Source organism: Leptinotarsa decemlineata, unplaced genomic scaffold (assembly GCF_025532065.1).
Source record: "Leptinotarsa decemlineata unplaced genomic scaffold, Ldec_3_MD MMD2_tig00026330_RagTag_RagTag, whole genome shotgun sequence".
NCBI classification, from domain to species: domain Eukaryota; kingdom Metazoa; phylum Arthropoda; class Insecta; order Coleoptera; family Chrysomelidae; genus Leptinotarsa; species Leptinotarsa decemlineata.
This window is the reverse complement of record NW_027412690.1, coordinates 6,891,040-6,911,265: the sequence shown is the minus strand read 5'-3', so window position 1 is coordinate 6,911,265 and position 20,226 is coordinate 6,891,040. Positions and strand designations below refer to the sequence as shown.

General features: G+C 36.4%; 1 protein-coding gene across 3 annotated transcripts; it reads right to left on the bottom strand.

The window, feature by feature from the left end:
- Nucleotides 1–1,589: 1,589 nt before the first annotated feature.
- LOC111511393 (uncharacterized) lies at nucleotides 1,590–18,952 on the bottom strand. Of its 3 annotated transcripts, none has more exons than XM_074182934.1 (4): nucleotides 18,794–18,948; nucleotides 13,991–14,041; nucleotides 5,367–5,520; nucleotides 1,590–1,852 (listed from the first exon to the last, which is right to left on the bottom strand). In XM_074182934.1, the coding sequence occupies exons 1-4, from the start codon at nucleotides 18,875–18,877 to the stop codon at nucleotides 1,767–1,769; spliced, it is 375 nt and encodes a 124-aa protein (XP_074039035.1). In that variant the 5' UTR covers nucleotides 18,878–18,948; the 3' UTR covers nucleotides 1,590–1,766. The 3 variants fall into 3 exon arrangements, with proteins under 3 accessions (XP_074039035.1, XP_023023175.2, XP_023023176.2); XM_023167407.2 differs by having other exon boundaries at nucleotides 1,590–1,879; nucleotides 18,794–18,947; XM_023167408.2 differs by lacking the exon at nucleotides 13,991–14,041 and having other exon boundaries at nucleotides 1,590–1,879; nucleotides 18,794–18,952.
- Nucleotides 18,953–20,226: the final 1,274 nt, after the last annotated feature.

Here is a 20,226-nt window from a genome sequence, read left to right as displayed (position 1 = left end):
GTTTTTCAATGCGTGATTTCATGATGGTTTCGAATATTTTTGCAAAGTTTGTAATTACGGATATTGGGTGATAGTTATCCAAGTGAGTTTATTTCCAGACTTGAATATTGGTGAAATAACAGCACACTTGAATGGAGCTGGACATGTTCCACTACTGAATGACCAGTTGTATATGTATGTCAATGGAATTGCTAGTTCTTGTGCTATTAGTTTGATAGTTTCATCTGTAAGAGTGTCAATTCCGGGAGATTTTTAGTCTTCGAGTTCTGAATAACTTGCAAGACCAATTTCGCTATAGTGTTCAACAAATTTGTTATCAATTTTTTTCTGGTCAGTTATCATAGAACCATCATTAGATTGAATTTCTTCAAATGTATTCTCGTTACTCCCTTTATTTGTCATTTCTTTGATAGTTTTCCACAGTTTAGAGGATTCTCCTTTATTATTTTCAATTTTGTTTCGACAAAATTTATTCCTCGACACGTGTTTCGATCACCAAGTGATCATCTTCAAGAGGAAGATAAGATGTTCCTCTTGAAGATGATCACTTGGTGATCGAAATACGTGTGTAAAAATAACGATTTGGTGTTGGGAAAAAACTCCAGTAATATTCAACTCTATACATATTTAATGTTGTGTGATTTCAAAAATAAGTCTGATGGTTGAGTAGCAACAGTGGAAGAAGTTATGTATTCTGTTTTGAAAATATTCAAATGAAGTAAATTAACTCATCAATCACACGAAGTAAATTATCATTAAACCATATTCTAACTTTTCCAAATTATTCTCTGTTAGTTTTTTTAACTCCTTCCCTTCAATAACTGATAAAAATTATGGCAGTGTCGTCTGCGTAGCAAATCGAGTGTCCTTGTGAGTTTTTCATTTTTGACAAACTGTTGATATAAATGGGGGAAAATGTAAACAATATTGGACCTGATACTATACCTTGTGGTACACCAGGCTCATCCTCTGGCACTCATCCTAATATCAAATCAAACCGTCCTTTCATGTTAGTCAACAACTCGGTTGTGGACAATCTGATTGCGAGCGTTTTCCTTTTTCGCAAGTGAGCTAAATCTGTTGTTGCCTCCACTTTCTACTTATTTTTTTGAGGAAAAGTTCCACGTAGTGAGATGAAACGATTTTATTGTGTTTTTGATTATTGTGACAAATTTTATTCTGAAGATTTATTTATATTTTGATTCTTGTACAAAATTAAAAGTCATAAAATGAATACACAGTGACGGGATTTTGTCAAAACAACAAAACAAAAATTTCATCTGTAATGTAATTTTTTGAAAAATATGAACTTGAGAAAAAAAATCATAATCTCATCATAACGCAAAAATTATCAATCATGAACACACGTTTGAAAAAAATCGACGGAATATTTAATTTTCATATGTGAAATCTAAGAAATAGTGCACAAATATTGATACGCATTGACTATTTTATTGTGTTTTTCAAGCAGATCATTATTTCATTCAGTTTCAGATACAGACTGAAATTTTTCAACAATCTCAATAGAACCATATCCCATGATGATTATCATGTCGTTTTTTTAATTTCAACTTTGTAAAAAATTAAGATTTTATTATGATAATAATATATTTTGCACATTCTTCTATAAAGAACAACTGATATGTTAGTGATGAATAAGATAAAACAGATTGCATATATGAAGAATTGTTATGAGAATTTTTCGTATTGTTACGATATATTGAAAATCTCCTTTTGAATGCTTTCGACGTCTCCACCTTAGTTTCCTACGAGGAAGTACCAGGAGGACCAGGAGGACCAGGAGGACCAGGAGGGACAGTGGAACCAGTAAAATCAGGAAGACCCGTAGGACCTATAGGACCAGTAGGACCCGGAGGACCTGAATCGAAAGATAATATAAATGAACACATTTATTCAATAATAAAATAAAAAACGATGCTATTTTTCAACATACCACAATTTGATGCAGTCCAAATTGGTGAAATATAACAATTTCAAGATAAATGTAAGGTCAAATTCTAAATATCATGCATTGGAATTCAAACAGTGCACCAATTATCAAATATTCCTGAATATTTTTTCATCAAGTCTATCAAATATTCCCACAACAGTAATAAATAAGCTAACTGGGATGGAATACAAATTAGAACAAATGATAAAAGTGGTAATACAAAACATAATGAAATACTCGAAAGTGATTGATAATATTTCATGATGAATTTCATTAGTTCGGACTTCCATTGTCTGATATTAAATATTATGATTAAAATCCCTGAAGGAACTAATAAAAAAAGACTTAAAAATGAATAGCTGAAAATAACAATTATATTAAGCAAAAAGAAACCTGCAATGAAATAATAGTGAATTAAAATACAAGTTTAAATAGAACAATTGAATAAAAAATAAAAATTTGAGAGATTACAAGCCAAGTCTTCGGGTGATGACTGGACTGATTCTTCTGAGAGATGACTATTTATGGGTCATTCGAGTACTTTCACTTATCCCCGCTTTCCTTTTTTCGCTTCACCGGTTTAGTGAAAGATGCCCGTTTGACGGGAGTTGACCATTTTTCGCTTAATTACGGATTTCCATATGTGGCGTATCTCTACGTTAGCTTGGCTGAATACATTGTTGGACAATATATATGCGGCTTCTTAAAATTTTCCTCCTAAGCCAGTGTTCCTCCCTGCGTATGATCTCAAATTGAGACTACTCAATGTCATGTTGATGGGTCCAAACATGCTCTGCTATTCCTGATTTGCTGGTTTCCCCTCGCTGTGTGTGTTTTTTGTGTTCCGCAATGCGAACATTCAATGGCCTCTTAGTTTCAGTGATATAGAATTTTTCAAATGAATATATAGAATATATCTTTGGACAAACTGGAATATACCAAGAAACCCATAGGAAAAATAAAATAAAAAATCAGAAATTCTTAGAAAAATGCAATGAATACAATAAAATGAAAATGATTGATCGGCTGATAACGATCAATGAATTCATCTGGAGAAGAATTTGAAATATTGTCTGTCGATGCACGTTTTGCTAACCAAATTAGCATCATTGGGAGATGATTGAAACAAATCCTAGAACTGACATGTAGATCTGGTTGAACGTTACTCTTTGAAAATGAGAGTCATCAAATGGAGGCTATTAGTTATTTTTTATCGATCTCTTTAGGCTATTTTCACATTCCCCAATCTGAAAAGAATAGAAGATTGAAGTGGAGAACTTCATATTGCAGAAAAAAAAATCCTACATGGAAAAATTCTCTCGTTCAATACTTATTTCTGTCATTAAAGTTTACTACTCATTCAAATATTGAGAATATCTGATTCTGATAGCTAATATTCAACTCGTGATAATTCATTTCATGTGGAGCAAGATTTGACTTCAATGGTCTATGAAACCAATTCTACAAAACATGTTCCTTGTAGCGAGCTATTACAGTCCGCTTACTTTCACCAACATACTTTCAATGACATTCTCAGAGCATATTTTGTAAATTACAGACTTTTCATTTTTCATCGTCTTATCTTTTGAGGTTTTCAACACTTCAACAACACAAACCCATTATGTGTTCATTCCTTCGAGAATAAGTTGTTATATTTTTGTTCATAGTGATGAACTACAAGTTGTGAGTCGTCTTTATGGAAAGTCGAGAATTTACGAAGTCACTCTCTGAATTTTCGTTTCCTAATCAACTTATCCACTTTGTTTGGATAATACCCGTTACTTTCAGTTATCTCGTTGATAATTTTTCCTCCACATATTTATGTGCCAGTCTATGGATAAGAAAATGTATTCCTGACATTTTTTTATGACCAATGGTTGGTGATCTCAGAAATATTTGACAGTATAGTTCAAGTAAACGATATAGTGCCTACCTTCCAAGTGCTCCCCCTTCAATAATATAGTTAGGGAGCTATCTAATTTCGTTATTCAATAATCATTTCTGATTACATGTAAGAATGACAGTAACAGCTCATGTTGTGGCCGGAAGTATTCAATTTCTTCCTTATGATTTCAATTGAAGGTATCTCATTGCTTTTGTAGCAGTCGAGGTTTGTTTTTTTCAATGATTTTATCAGAGGTACACCTGAAGGTTTTGGTAATCCTGTATCACATCGCGTCTTGCGTTCATAAAGTTTGTTTTTGACTATTTTACGTACACTTGAGAAAGGAATTTCGGTCAAATCTGATGTTGCTTGTAATAGTTTATTTCCCTCGGAACCAATCTTGAAATGTAGATTATTATATACATTGAAACATACTCTCTATGTTTCAATATTCAAATGCCTCTGAATCTTATTCACTGGTACCTCTTTTTCGCATTGTTCACCATCGCTATTGGAATCACTACACAAGAAAAAGTCTGCGTTGTTATCATACTCGTTATTACTATTAGTACTTGCCCAAGGATGTCACATTTTAAACGGATAACAAAAATTTCAAGTGATTATAACTGCACCAATATCGAATTTCAACATTCAAGTGGCGATCAGTTCCTGAACTGAACATTGATAACACGACTCTTATAACCATCCTGGCATTCCATTCGTCACCGTAACATGACCTCAGATTTAATTTTATGACACTTTGGCCAATCATGAAACTCGGTTATTAAAAATCATTCAACACGAACCTCAAAGTCTACAGTCTACGTGGACTAGTTGGTAGCAGCTTTATTTCTCTGTTTTGGTTTTTTGGCCTTTGAGATCGCCGATAGCTTTAACTATGCACAATACCGGTTACTTCGACTATACCAGTATTCTTCCTCGTAGACTGTTTCGCAGCTGTGCTTCATGGCTTGTTACTGCTTGTTCGTGATTTTTTTGGCTAATAACAATCATACTTCAGCCACCGTATTCACCAGATTTGACCCCACGTGACTTTTTCCTGTTCCCAAGATTGAAGAGACCCATGGAAGGACGGCGTTTTGCGAGATTGAGGAGGTGAAAACCGAATCGCTGAGATAGCTCAAGGATATACAAAAAAGTGCATACTAGAACTACTTCGAAGATTGGAAAAAACGCTGGCACAACTGTAATATTCCTGAGGGGTACTACCCTGAAGAGGACAAAATAGAAATTGATAAATAAATTATTTATTTTTGGGAAATATTAAAATTTACTTACCTCGTATTTAGAAATATTGAAGACATTTCGAAGGAAATTGTTTCCAGAAATGATTCATTTAAAGTAAATATGCAATGATATTCATTTGATCATTCGAAGGGTTAAATGTTAAGGAGGTTCGCGATTTTCAGATCTTAATCAAAAATCATCGAATCATCGATAGTCTAAAAAGATTCTTATCAACACTAAACTAGTGAGGGACTATGGTTTGATATATATCTAAGTTATTACCAGGAGGTCCAACTACAACAACAGGAGGAGATCCTGATAAACTCTGATTGACTGAAACTACGACTTTGTTGTTAATGATGGGGCCTTTGGGGTGAGAATTGATTGGCACATCTTCTTCACTAGATGAATCGCAGTCATTCCACCAACAATCGAACTGAAAGAGAATATTATTTCAATATCGTGATTTTATGGAAATCAGAACTTAGAAACAAAACTTCCGTGATCAAATACAAGGCAGTGCTGTTTCGATCTGCTAAAAGTTTCAAAGATGGTGCTAGGCTGAACCACGAATGTAAGTATGAACATCTCCCATTGCGGAGACTTGGGAGCTGCGTTCATCATTGATATTTATGGTTGAGTTGATCCCATTCATGAAACAGATATTTCTTCATTAACTTTGTCCAAATATGCCTGAGAGGCTCAATAACATGGATCGGCTCAACAAGCATACATCAAATAGTCTTAAAATTGCAGAAGGTTTCAAGAACTATCGATATATAAGTTGCTACGAAGCAAAATTGATCAGGTAAAAGTTCACTGAAAACTATTTATCACATAGTTCAAGATTAGTTTGTGAAAATTAGTCTGTGACATAATCCAGTATATGTCTATCAACTAGTTGATCGTTTTTCCGAAACTGGTTGACAATATTTCATGGTGAGTTCCTCTAGTTAGAACTTCCATTGTCTAATATGATTCGAAATTTTAACACGTTTCGATTGTTAGTATCCACAATCGTCTTTGGGTGATGACTTGACTATTATAGGTCATTCGAGGGCTTTCACCTATCCTCTCTCCCCTCCCTCCGAATCATCGGTTTAGCTGGAGTTGTCCGTTTTCCGCTTGATTACAGGTTCCCATATGTTGCGTACCTCTACGCTAGCCGAATGCGTCGTTGGACAACATATATGCAGCTTCTTTCAACTTCTTTGCAAACCAGTTTTCCTCCCTGTGAATGATCTCAGCTTGGGACCACTCGATGTTATGTTAATGACTCCAAACAAGCTCTGCTATTCCCGATTTTTTGGTTCATTATCGCTGTGTGTTTCTCTTGTGCTCGGCAATGCGGACTTTCAATAGCCTCTTAGTTTCACCGATGTTTGATTCTCCGCACTCGCAGGGTATCCGGTAAATGCAATTCTTGGAATCGCAGTCCGCGTTTGGTGGCCTGGTTTTCGTGAGGCTGCAACGAATGGTGTTTTTCGTATCTGCAGCAGGTTCTGATGTTGAACTTGGATCCAATATTTCTCATCCTTTCCGACAATCCTCTGACGTAAGGAAGGACAAGCACTGGTTGTGACAGCTTCTCTTCCTTGCGAGGCTCTTGCTGTCCTTTCACCAAAGTCTGTTCCACCATTCCGTTGAAAATCTTTTTTGATGGTGCCTAGTTCCTTCTCTGGACCTTCCTTCGTATTTCGAATCATATTAGAATCATATTAGACAATGAAACTAAGTTGAATGCTGTTATATCAGCTAATCGAAGCAATAGATGCTTTAGAAGTAAGGACGTTTGAAGAAATATTGAATAGTACAGGTTGCCTAGTATTACGCGATGGCCCATTGAATGGAACCACTGAAAGAATTTCTGTTGAATTTTTTCATTATTAATAATCTCGAAATGAAATAGCCTGGCTGTCATTCCTTTCTTTTCAGAGCCAGTATCCTAAATTCATTTTAAAGTGCGATTGATCCTATTGAGTTATAATCAGGCCATTGATGATACTGTTGAAAAGAAAATCTGAAAAACTTGTTTTGCATTTTTTCAATTCCACCTAAAATTGTGATATATGTTGAGCTTAGGTATCAGTAAAGTGTTATATAGGTATTTTATAACGTTCATATTGGTAGAAAAATTAAACTAACGCTATGGAAGATAACGTAGTACCTAGATAAATGCCTTCTAATTTTTTGCAGTACCAACAATGTTCAACCCCTGAGGCATAGAGGATGTCATAAAGGATTCGCAGTCTGCAATTTGGCATATCCACATTGTCATTAGTAGACAATATTCAGGTACTCAATCAAGCTAAGTACCTCTATTATTACCTATAGTGGTGTTATTTAAGCGCTAATGTAAACAACCATTGTTAGTTTAATGTATAAGTTTGAAAATGTCCTCATAGGACGAAACTGTAGTTATATTAGTTACAAATAAAAGTGGTAAAAAACATAGACAGTTTCAATTCTCTTTTCTTCAATATGATATCCCGCCACATAGTAACGGCTAGATCGGTTAATCGGTTAACAGTTAATCTTTCACCACTTTATTTTCATGAAAAATTTGCTAGAATCAGCCGAATCATTAGGAAGAATAATATACTTGCTGGCAACCTGCTTTCGTTATTTCAATAATTGGTCATTGGATAATCGTTCAATATTGATTCTGCAGACAGTCAAACGACCACCATCATCGATATTGATATTTTCGTTATCTCCCATTGAGCGGAATATGCAGTCTGGTTAAAGTTCAAAATTGAATGACAGATAATAAACAGATGTTGATATATATTAATCCATCCAAAGAAAGTCATAAACTGTCCATCTTGCCTTACTTTTATTGACTTGGCCCGTGGTTTCATAACTGCCAAGTCATCCTAGAATCTAAACGGAATATGTTGTTTCTAGGAAACATGGGTACAGGTAATTTCTGAATCATCTTTCATCAATCTCCCATTTATTGTCTGTTGAATTCGGTGGGTGGAGCTGCAACCTTAATTGAAAGACGGTAAATGGTTATTCAAAATAATCAATGGGGAGATATTTGATGAGGAGATAGACCCTGAAATCCTAAGATTTCAGCAATTTTTAAGGGACCAAGCATGCTATTTGTATATGAATCTGGGCAGCTAAATATGCATCGGATCATATTCGGAGAGGATCTCGTAGTGAGAGAGTTGAAAATTTATGAAACATTGAATTTTTTCCCGAAATGATAAAGTGGCATGGAAATCCGAACAAATATCTTCTAAGCGAGAACCCCAAAAAGTAATGTTAAACTTTATAACCAAGGAAGTAAGAATGAAACGCTATCACCAGGAAACTTCAGTTACAGTTTGATTGTGATTTAATGAATCAATCTGGTCAAATACCACTTAGAGAGTATCTGAATTCATTGAACGTGCAACAAAAATTACACTTCTAGGGTCGTTAGCATTAATGAAGAGATAAATAATAGCTTCATATCCATTTTGCGAACTATTCAGATAACTGATTGGTTTCTCTAATCGTTTGATTAATGTGACAAACGCAACGTGAAGAAATAGGAATGTATTGAACGACTTTGTGGATTGAATTTCGATCCCACTCACACTAGAAATGGTGTCTAGTATTTAACAAAACGAAAGCTAGTGGAACTGTGTTCGTATTCCAGAAACAAATTCTCATTAAAACATTGTATATTTCAGACTTCAAAGTATTCATGGAATATATAAAAAGTGCGAAATTAGTTGGATATAAGTGCCTTTCCAGAACTTTCTTACCCCTTTTTTGTTACTTGGGAATGGCCTGAATTGAGAATCTTGGTAAAGTTCTACAGATTAATGGGCCTATCTTTTCACGAAACCTAATTCTAATAGCTGGTCTATTTGGTCAAGGTTTATTTTTGGATGTTTGTCAAAATAATTTTAATCCTTTCCTACTCGTGATCCAATGCCGTACATTCACATAAAATATGAGCAGTGTCTAATTTTTCGTTGCACTGCCTGCAGGAAGACAACTCCTCGGGAGGATGTACAATGAGTCACATGTGGCCTAAGTGCTGTGGACCTACACTCATCTTCCCTACTCTACAGATACAGAAGTGTATATTTTACCAATATTTTTCATATTTCTTATTGTCCCATTATCTGATTTGGTTCCACAGATATATTTTGGTACTTACTTCACAGCTTCAGAGCCAATATATAGATCTGATAATCCATGTCCAGTACACTCATCAATTTTCTCATTGCGTCGGATTTCCGAGAATCCAGAAAACTAATGGATCTATTCTAGTCTGCAAATCTTTTTGGTCTCAATGGCATTGTTAGAACAATTTCGACCTCTGCACTTTTGGGATCATCAATAACCCGATGTCTAAAGCCTCGAATTGATACTCTTTGGCAAGACAAGATTTTGTACAATTCCAATTGAGAGATGGTTGTGTATTAATCGAGCGTGTAGCTGTAATGCAAATTTCTGCCTGCACAGTATATTCCAGCTCCCGTTCCATATTCTACTTTCGTCCCGTCTATACATCAGGAATATTTGTCAAGCATATTCTTGGGATGAATGTTCATAACTATAGTTTTCGCCAAAAGTGAGTAAGTGAGGGATCCATTGTTTGAGCTTTTTGTCCAATACGTTTTGAACCATCAATAACAGCATTGGAGCTGACTCCCAGTTTCTCCGTCATCCTGTCGCCGAGACGGTTCCCGGAGCGGTCCCAAAAGGGTACCCGGCTGGGCGTGAGTTTGCAAGAGACCTCTTGCTCCTAGGTCGCTCGTCGCAGGCAGATCAGAGCCGGCGGGTGCTAGGCCACCGGAGGATCTATTTCCGTATATATCGTCGTCCTCGAAGATTAACTCCCAGTCCTGAACGCCTCGCGTCCCCGGCATCGTCGCAGATTTCCGGGGCAAGACCTTCTTTTCTTTACACAACAAAGTCTCGAATTTATTATTAGTATACCCTAAAATTTCTAGCTGTCTGACAGGCGCCGCGGAGGTACAGCTGGCCACCACGATGGCACTAGGCCGGACCAGAGGGTTCCCTACGATCCCTAACCACCTAGCCGACACACAATCGCGATTTGACCTACCTAACTCCCTAAGCCCGAAGGAAAGAGACCGCCTCCGGAGGCGCAGGGTCGCTTTAAAGCCCCCAGATATCAGTGCAATGGGACAGCCCGCGTAGACTGTCCCTTAGATATACTGGGTAGGCGTACCTCCCGATGTATTCAAGCCTGGGTAGGCCAAATACGTCCAAGGAGGCCGGCTAGTGGGTCCCTCGGTGCGGCGTAGTGCCGAAGACGAAGAAATGCGAATTCTTTGTGTAAGCCCTGAGAAGGGCAGTATTAGAACTGAAAAGTTCCGTTTGCAGCAATTTGGCCTTAAGAAAGACCTGTTTTATGATATATCCTGGATTCCTGATTCCTGGGTCGTCGTTGGAGCTCGGCCTTGATAAAGGCCAGAAAATTTGTTCCACAGTGTGGTCGTATACGAATTCAGATTGGGAAGTAAATTTGGTTTTTTTACTTCCCAAATCTCTGCCAGTAGAAACTGTAGCCGAAGACTCCTTGTACAATTTTTCTAATTCGAAGTTAGACAAAACCAATGTCCAGTCTTTTAGGTTTCCATTTACAATTATATTGTCAATCTATTATCCAGCAAAATCTCCTCTAAGATTTTTGTAATTCTCGAGCGCAGACTACGAAGCGGACTTGACTAGCAGGAGTCGAGCTCTGCTTCTTCCGACCGCGGCGCGCGGTATTTATTCGTTCGCGGCGAGCGCGCGCAGGCTCCGCCTACCTTGCTCGCTGCCGTCTCTCGATGATCATTCGTTCTCGCGGTTCATATACTCTAATCGCTTTTGTTAGAGCTCTGGACATTGGTAACAATCCCACGCACAGTTTATAATGGGTCAGCCTCCACCGGGGTCTTCAAATCCTCTTCCTGGTTAACTGTGGGTCAACCACTTCGAGGATCATCTTCTAGGCTGAAATCTCCGGAACAAAATCTTGCAAACCAACGTCGGATAATTAACACTATCACTGTCAAATGCTTGGTTAATTTTTCAGGCTGTTTCGGGAGCGCTTCGGTTCAATTCGAATTCGTTTAGAAAAATTGGTCGAAAATCGCCTAACAACATTGTAGAGTAATAAGCCGAAAAGAGGCAAAAAATAAAAATTTGGAAAGAAATGAGCATCAATGTGCAGAGTACAAAATTGAATGAATATTCAATGACATATGGAGCTTCAAAACCGAGCTAAACTTCTGAACCTAATATTTTGAATTCAATTTTATTTTCACCACCTTGGTATGTTATTTTTAAAGAAAAATCTTCAATGATGAATCAACATTACATTACGTTATTCTATGATATTGAGTCCACTTCACTGAATGGTGGAATTTCTGGCCTGCTGTCCATTATGTAACTGAAATTGTATTGTGATTAATATTTCATTGGACATGAATATTCGTTTTATTGTAGAATACCACTAAGACCTTATTACTCACCCAGAACTCATCAAATTTGTGAGACTCCCGTGGATTTTTTCAACTTTTACATCTGGTGTCATTAACCTTTTTTTACCATACGACTATGGAAGACCAAGGAGTTGAGGACACCATCCTGGCAAATTATGATGAATCTGTTAGTTTTCTCCTGCATACGAGGTCTTCGGAGGTAGGCTCTTACCTCCACGTGCATGGGTATTCCAAATCAACCGCTGCATAGCGACGATTTGTAGGTGCTTTTGCTAGTACTTGCCACTGAGTGGTGGTGAATGAAGTGCATTTAACGAAGCCGATTAGTTTGTATGGTGAATGATCTTTCAAGTCAGATTGTGAGAGTGTGGTTCGGCCAAACTCTGAAAACCTGATTCGATATGCAGCACAGAGTATATGCTCTGCTGTTTCATCATTTTCCAGATAGAGGCGACTTACACTGTTTTCCGACAGTCCGAATCTCTGCATATGATGATTCAAATGACAGTGACCTGCAAGGCCTGTTAGACATCGTAGTTCATCCCTACTGTAGTCCAACAACTGTTTGGTTCCAAGCTTAGATAGGTGAATGAACGCCTTGAAGTGAGCTAATCCTGGAAGATTTTGCCAGAAGTCCTCAAATATTTTTGCCATCCAGGTGTTCAATGTTTGTTTGGCAAAACATAAAGCGATGTCAATAACAGGTTCTGGTCCGATAAAGCTGTTTGCAGCACCTCCTTTGCAAGAGAGTCAGCAGCCAGAACCAGAGATAACCTGTTGAGTCTTTCTATTGGGGAGGGTCGTTTCAGGCAATTTGCTACTAATTCAGACGTTGCTCGGTAAGAGCCAAGACTTCCAGCGCCGCTTGACTGTCTGACAAATTTTTTATTGAATTGTGTGTGAGAATCGACTCTACCAATCTCTCCGCACACAACTCGATAACATAGATTTCCACTTGAAATACACTCGCATAAGTCCCTAGGCAGGTTGATATCTCTGTCCTGATCATGCAATTGAAAACACCTGCACCAGAGCCTGATGTTGTTTTTATCCATCTGCGAACCTACAACTATCTGCTCTTGATATTTCCAAATCCCAGAGAATTCAGTCCTCTCTACAAGGCAGTTCGTAGTTGACAGTTGGAGGCATGAAGTCAGAGGTCATTTTCAGAATGCTGTGACTTTTAACGTCTACCAGCCCTCGTTTACTTTTTGATCATCCTCGAAGATTGCTTTACAGTATCTAATGGTGCAGCAGCTGTTTTCGCAAATTTTTCCGAGGGTAGTTATAGTACAACATTGTATTCTCTGTAATTCAAAAATTATATTACCTTCGATTTCCACTATTGGAGCTACAACCAAATTAAAGAAAACGATAAAGAAGAAAATAATAAAAAGATCTTTGTCGAATCTATTTTCCGTGCAGTTTGGCCGTGGTCTGCAGGTTGTTATATCTGACGTTTCGTCTACTATTGCACTAAACTTTATCGAATGCGATGTAGTAACGATCGCACTGCCTGTGTTGGTGCTCGAGTTATTGTTCCCGTTCCGAACGCGGTAACTACTATAGTAGTATTTGCCTCTGGTTTCATATTATTATTAGTGATTTCTCTTGATTAAATTACCTAACCTTATTTATTTACCTGTAAGGACAGGTAGCCAGATTTTATTGATGTTGATTGCTTCTTCTTTTCTATTGAAATTATTCCTGTGTCTATATGTGTTCTGTTTTTCCGTTAACCAACTGTCGCACCCTTACGAACGACAACCCTCAGAAGTCGAAACTTGTGCGAGACAAGGATTAACGAGGTCTTAACTTTCAACGTGTGATTCTTAACACTATACTCTTGGATAGAAATTTGATCGAGTATTACTGTATCTTCGATTGAGATAATGTAAGTGCCTTCTTTATTGAGAGCATGTTGGGCTACAGCTAATTTTTCAACTTGCCCGAGTCGACCGACCCGTAGTTACAAGGAATCCATCATACTCCGGGTGTTGCTAAAGGTTCTTTGGGGTTCTTAGCTGACCTAAGACTCAGTCTGGTAGTTTTTGTTGGCCTAAATATTGGTTTCACGTCGTGTTTCACTACTAAGATTTTCCCAATCCGGTCTGTAACATTTCCAATATATGGAAGGAACGCTTTTCCCCTGATTTAGTTGGGGTTCTCTCCTGGGTCGTGAAAATTTACATTATAAACCGGCCAGAATGTTTCCACTTCTAAAAAAGTTTTCTTTCGAAGGAAACGTTCAAAAATCAAATATTTCTTGACAATGGCCAGGTGATGAAGAACGATAATTTGCACCACTGATATCAATGCGCTTTTTTAAATCTTTTCAACAGTTGAGTTTGAAAAAGGATATTGAAACATTTTAAAATGAGCTGATGAGTGTCAGAAGCAGAAAAATCACATTTATTTTGAAATACTATAAGTAAATATTACCGTGCCAACGAAGAGATGACGACCTAATCTGACATTTGTATAACTGTCTGCCTGAAATATAGATACAATAAATATTAAATTCCTTGAATCGATGAGAAAAAAAAGATCGAAACTGTTTTATGGAAGGTGAATTTTATTCCCTATAAGCTAATAGAAAGAATTCGTTAGAAAGCAGAGGAAACAGTTACCTTCATCAGTTAGAAAATCCAAAGGTTCGACAAACAAACAATGATTTTCTTCTGTAAGTCAGAAACGGACATGTTATCGAAAATTTCAAAGAACAAGTCAATTTTTATTTCTAGAGAAACTAATTCTGATATGAAAATCATACCTGAAACTTCACCCAGCTGCGGTCAGCAACTATCCCCCTATTATTTTTGAATGGTATGGGGCGTCGAGTGATACATCATTTGAAAAGTCTTTTGTCCCTGTATTACCTCTGTGATTTTTTTCGAAACTGGTTCGTTCGTTATTGAGAAATTAATGTTGGAATGTTGAAATGTTGAACGTTTTTTTTAATAAAAAACAGAAAAGTTGCTGTATTTCATTTCAATGAGGAAACCAACAACAAATAATATCAGTGGAAGCAAAATCAACATATAAATCGTTCAAAATTACCTCCACCTAGTTCCATACAATAATACGGTATACTCTCGAAAGCGTTCCGTACATTATTCAAGATGTCCGAAGTCATGAATCGGCATTTCCGAACAATTCTCTGTCGCAGGTCTCTTAGATTAGTAGGCTTAGTAGAGTACACTTTCGACTTCAGGTGTCCCCACAGAAAGAAGTCCATCGGTGTGAGAATCAGGTGATCTAGCTGGCCACTCCACTGGACCCCTTTTGCCGATCCAAGGCATTGGAAAATGTTCGTTCAAAAACTGTCTCACACGAATATCAAAATGTGAGGGTGCATCATCCTGCTGGAATGTTATTTCATTTTCTACGAAATTGTCATCGTTTTCTAAAATTTGTGTAATCATAGGATCCACACAGTTTTGTAATAGATTGAAGTATGTGTCTCCATTGAGATTACCTTCAATGAAGAATGGTCCAACGAAATCATTACCAAGAATGCCGGCCCAGACATTCAATTTTTGTGGGGTTTGTGAATGTGTTTCCATCACCAAATGAGAATTCACATCGCTCTAGTAACGAAAATTAAGTCTATTCACTTCACCATTGAACATGAAATAACTTTCATCTGAAAAACGTGTGTTGTATTGTGTTTGTCCTATGTCATTCACAAAAATATTGAATAACAGAGGTGAACAATGTGATCCTTGTGGCACTCCAGATATTACTAATATATCACTCGATTTGCATCCTCCAATTTTAACCTTCTGTGAACGACCAGCCAAAACACTACCGAACCAATTTACCAAATGTTCTGTAAAACCAAAATTTCCGATCTTCTTCAATAGAATATTGTGATTTATTCTGTCAAATGCCATGGAAAAGTCAGTGTATATGGCATCTATCTGACCTCTACCCTCCATGACATTCAATATTTTTTGGTCGTAGATGAGAAGATTAGAAACAGCCGACTTATTTCGAGACAAGCCATGTTGATTATTGATCAATCTTTCCCTACATGAGAAATTAAGTTGATCTGAAGTTATACTGTCAAGTAATTTTGGAAAAGATGACTGGCTGCACACACTTCGATGATTTTGTATATTTTCCTTGCCACCCGATTTGAAAATTGGAATAATAAAGTTGTGCTTCCAATAATTTGGATAAACTGCCTGATCTAAGGAATTCTTGAAAAGAAGGTACAGAGGATGAGTAGTATATACAATTTTTTAGGAAAATATTTGGGATTCCGCCAGGACCTGAACTGAGTTTGGGGGAGTTTGTAAGGAACGCTCTCGAAAATAGACTGTATGTATGGAACTAGATGGAGGTCATTTTGACCTCCATTGACAAAACACTTTTTAAGTGATGTATCACTCGACCCCCCATGCCATTGAAAAAAAAATAGGTGGGGGGTGAAGTTTCGGATGATACTCTGATAATACGAATATAAAAACTGTATAGGTAATACTGAAAAATATACTGTACAACCAATAAATAATTCAAATGAACCTACCAAATGAAAAACAGAAAACAATTTGTGTAGAATTTTTGATTGCATTCATCATTTTCAAATTTTGATCAGTTATTAAATATATAACACAGCTCTACAAAAAAAAATTTGTTTGTGTTGCCCTGGATATTTTTGCAAATTTTTATGTTTTCGAGTGCCTAAATCACGGATATATTTATGAAAGTACTGAATATTTTGTATGATTTTCACGTATCTTGTATTTTTAATAATAATCGGCTTGTTAGTAAAAAAAAATTATTTTCTCAGTCATGATTAGGCTTCTGCGCAACTTTTTTGCGCGTACAAACATCACTTCTCGGGCTCCTTGCTCTGGAAAACAGCTGAGAAGTCAGTTATTTGATAATATTGAAGTACTAACACGGAAATCTGGATAAGTTGTTATATGTTAATATTTTGTTTCAATTGTTGAGTTTCCGTTCTCTTTTCTTTTTAAACATGAGTTTGTCACGAAGGAAGTGCAAATATAGTAGGGATTTATTCTGTTATATTTGTGGTATTTATATATCAAAAAAAACAAAAAAGAAATAGCACAGACTCTGTTAAGGAAACTAATGCTGAATATTTCGGTTTTAAAATGGACAAATTAGATAAATCATGGGCTAATATGGCTAATAAAGTTTGTAAGTCTTGCGTTGAGTCTTTGCGGTTGTGGAAAAAAAGAGAACGTTCTGGATTAGACTTTGGTATTACTATGATCTGGATGGAGCCTAAGAATCATTTCGATGATTGTTACTTTTGCGTAGTAGATGCTAAAGGTTTTAATCGAAATCAAACGTGGAGATATCCAGACTTACAGTCTACAAAATGTCCTGTTTTACACAGTGAAAATCTCCCTCGGCCTATTTATGTTTCAAAAGTGATTCGCATGCCCTCAGAAACAATGATGTTGCCAAATTCACAGAAATCGACTCAGTCTACCAGTGGAAGTGAATGGGAGGGTGAAACATCTACGCCAAAGTTGTTTTCTCAAAATGAACTCAGTGATTTAATACGTGATCTAAATTTATCGAAACAAGGATCAGAACTATTAGCTCCAAGAACGAAAGAAAAAAAAATTATTGGCACCGACAGTTACAATTACAACGTACAGAACGCGAGAAAGTGAGCTATTACAATTTTTTGATGAAAATGAAGGATTGGTATACTGTAATAATATTGCGAAGCTGCTTCTGGACATGGGTTTGAAAGAATACAAACCTACTGAGTGGCGTCTTTTTATTGATAGCTGTAAAAGAAGTTTAAAATGCGTCTTACTGCATAATGGAAATGAATTTGCATCAATTCCAATTGCCCATTCTACAAAACTCAAAGAAAAATATGAAAATGTCAAATTAGTTTTAGAAAAAATCAATTACTCAGAGCATCAATGGTCGATCTGTGTGGATTTAAAAATGGGTAATTTTTTACTTGGTCAACAAAGTGGATACACGAAATACCCTTGCTTCATTTGTATGTGGGACAGTAGAGCAAAGCAACGTCATTGGGAACAAGATGCATGGCCTGAAAGAAATTCTTTAACTGTCGGTAAAGCTAATGTAATAAGAGAGCCGTTGGTGAGCAGAGACAAAATTATACTTCCACCATTGCATATTAAGTTAGGAATGATAAATCAATTCGTAAAAGCTTTGGACAAGGAAGGAGATTGTTTTAAATATATTTGTAGAAAATTTCCAAAACTTAGTATGGAAAAGTTGAAAGGTGGAATATTTGATGGTCCTCAAATACGGCAATTGATGAAAAACACTGATTTTATTAAAGTTATGACTGTTCCGGAAAGTAAAGCTTAGGAAAGTTTTGTGTTGGTAGTCATAAATTTCCTAGGTAACCATAAAGCACCAAATTATGAAGAAATTGTACAAAATATGCTGACAAACTTTCAGATTCTAGGAGCAAATATGAGTATCAAGTGACACTATTTTCGCAACCATTCGGATAAATTTCCAGATAATTCATGAAATTATAGTGAGGAGCAGGGAGAGCGGTTCCACCAGGATCTAAAAGTAATGGAAGAAAGATATCAGGGTCGATGGGATTGTCACATGATGGCCAATTAGTGCTGGTCTTTAAAAAGAGATTGTCCTCTGAAAAATTATGAAAGAAAAGCTCTTAAAAGGCGTTTCATGGAAATATAACATGTTTTCGAAATTTCCCTCTCTATTTACTTCACAGTATCATATTTTTTCCAAATAAAACTGAGATTATAAATGTATCTGTTATTTTGTTTCTTGTTTTCGAATTTTTGTAATGTAAAATGAAAATAAATATTTAAAAGAAAACGGGAGCAAATCTTACAAAACCATTGATAATTTCATGAATTGTGAGTATAAATACACCCAAAATCAATCTTATATCTAGGGCAACAAAACCACTGTAGACCAGTGTAATGATGCATCGTACATAAAATTAATTAGTAAAAATAATTGTTGATTGAAAACTGTAATATAACTGCTTTTAATAATTAACTGAGACATTGAAACATTCCAAATAATTTGTCATTTGAATCATTGATATAATTGTTACCAAATATCATACATTACAGATTAAGTGTATTGGAAAATGTTTTGAATTTTTTTTTAATTATGATGATAACAACATACACCCGATATCAATCAATAGCTTATTTAAGTATCTCAGGGCAGGCAGGCCCACGTGTGAAGCACTGTCCAACCAATAAATAATCCAAATGGACCTACCAAATCAAAAGTGGGAGCACCCGTTACGAGTACCAGGCTGACCACCACGACGTAACCGACCACCGGCAGAGTAACAGTCACCATACTAACAAAACCGTGCCTATAAAGCTGTCTTTAACTTCAAAATGAATTAAGGTGGCCCCACAAATAATGTATATAAACGAAATGAACCCAAACCCATTAGTCAGGCCGGATTAGCAAAACGAGCTCTCGGCCTTGTTGAAAAGCACGTTTTCGGTTCGTATAAAAAAATCGCGAATAACAATGTTTTTGTTCGACTGCTGTTTTGCATGTTACGAGCTTTTTTATGAAAGTATCGTGTTTCCATAATACGGATTGAAGGGGTCTAGGTGGTGTTTATTTGCAAATAAAGTGTTATGTGCTTGTTTTGTTACTTACGAGTTTTCCTGTATTGTGAATTTAATGCCCATTCGTCCTTAGTAACATAATATTTCTCAAGAATCCGCTTCAGGATACATATTTCATCATATATGCCTCACTGTAGATCAAACTTATAGTGGCTTTGAATACTTTCATATACAGTGCTTTTCAGATGAAAGTATCCACCTTTAATAACTTTTGTAATACTGGTATTTAGAGAAAATCCAAAAACACGTCAATTTATGTTGGAAGGGGCAAGCATTATGGCTTATTTAAACTTACTGGAAAAGCCACCCCCTCACCCCTAGCATCATCCCTTTTTTTTAAATTACTTCTCATATTTTTTATGTTAAATTTGGATACTCCTCTTTGAGCTGGTTTCAAAAATGTATAATACTTGTAGGTTAAAGTGGTTAGTTTATGAGATAAACAATTTTTCTTTTAATAGCACAAATTTCACCTAATTTTTACTATCACCTTATTTGCCTGTAATAAAATGGGTTGTACAACAGTTCAAACTCTTCAATCTTTTTAACTTTTCCAAAGTGACCTTTTTAGTATTCCGTTCTTCAGAAAATATGACCAAAATGACGTTCAGGGTAAGGTCTCGAGTTTTTCTGTATCATAAATTTAATGACCATTCGTCCTCAGTTACATAATATTTCTCGAGAAACCGCTTCATGATACATACTTATCACACATACCTTACTGTAGATCAAACTTATAGTAGCTTCGAATAGTTTCATATACAGCTTTTCGAAAGTGACCTTTTTAGTGTTAGGAATCACACGTTAAAAGGTAAGACCTCGTTAATCCTTAGCTCGCACAAGTTTCGACTTCTGAGGGTTGTCGTTCGTAGGGGTGCGACAGCTGGTTAACGGAAAAACAGATTTTAAACAGATTTTTTTTTTTTTTTTTAGTATTCCATTCTTTAGAAAATGTGACCAAAATGACGTTCAGGGTGGAGTCTCAAGTTTTCCTGTATCGTGAATTTAAAGCCCATTCGTCCTCAGTTACATAATATTTCTCGAGAATCCGCTTCATGATACATA

Bases quoted from the DNA above. Each gene is read 5' to 3' on its own strand.
- LOC111511393 (XM_023167407.2), bottom strand. From the start codon at position 18,877: ATGGTGACTGTTACTCTGCCGGTGGTCGGTTACGTCGTGGTGGTCAGC. The intron at 5,521-13,990 runs GTAATATTTACT...ATTCTCTTTCAG, and splicing joins GTCATCTCTTCGTTGGCACG to TTCGATTGTTGGTGGAATGA. The intron at 1,880-5,366 runs GTAATAACTTAG...CTTTCGATTCAG, and splicing joins TGTTGTAGTTGGACCTCCTG to GTCCTCCGGGTCCTACTGGT.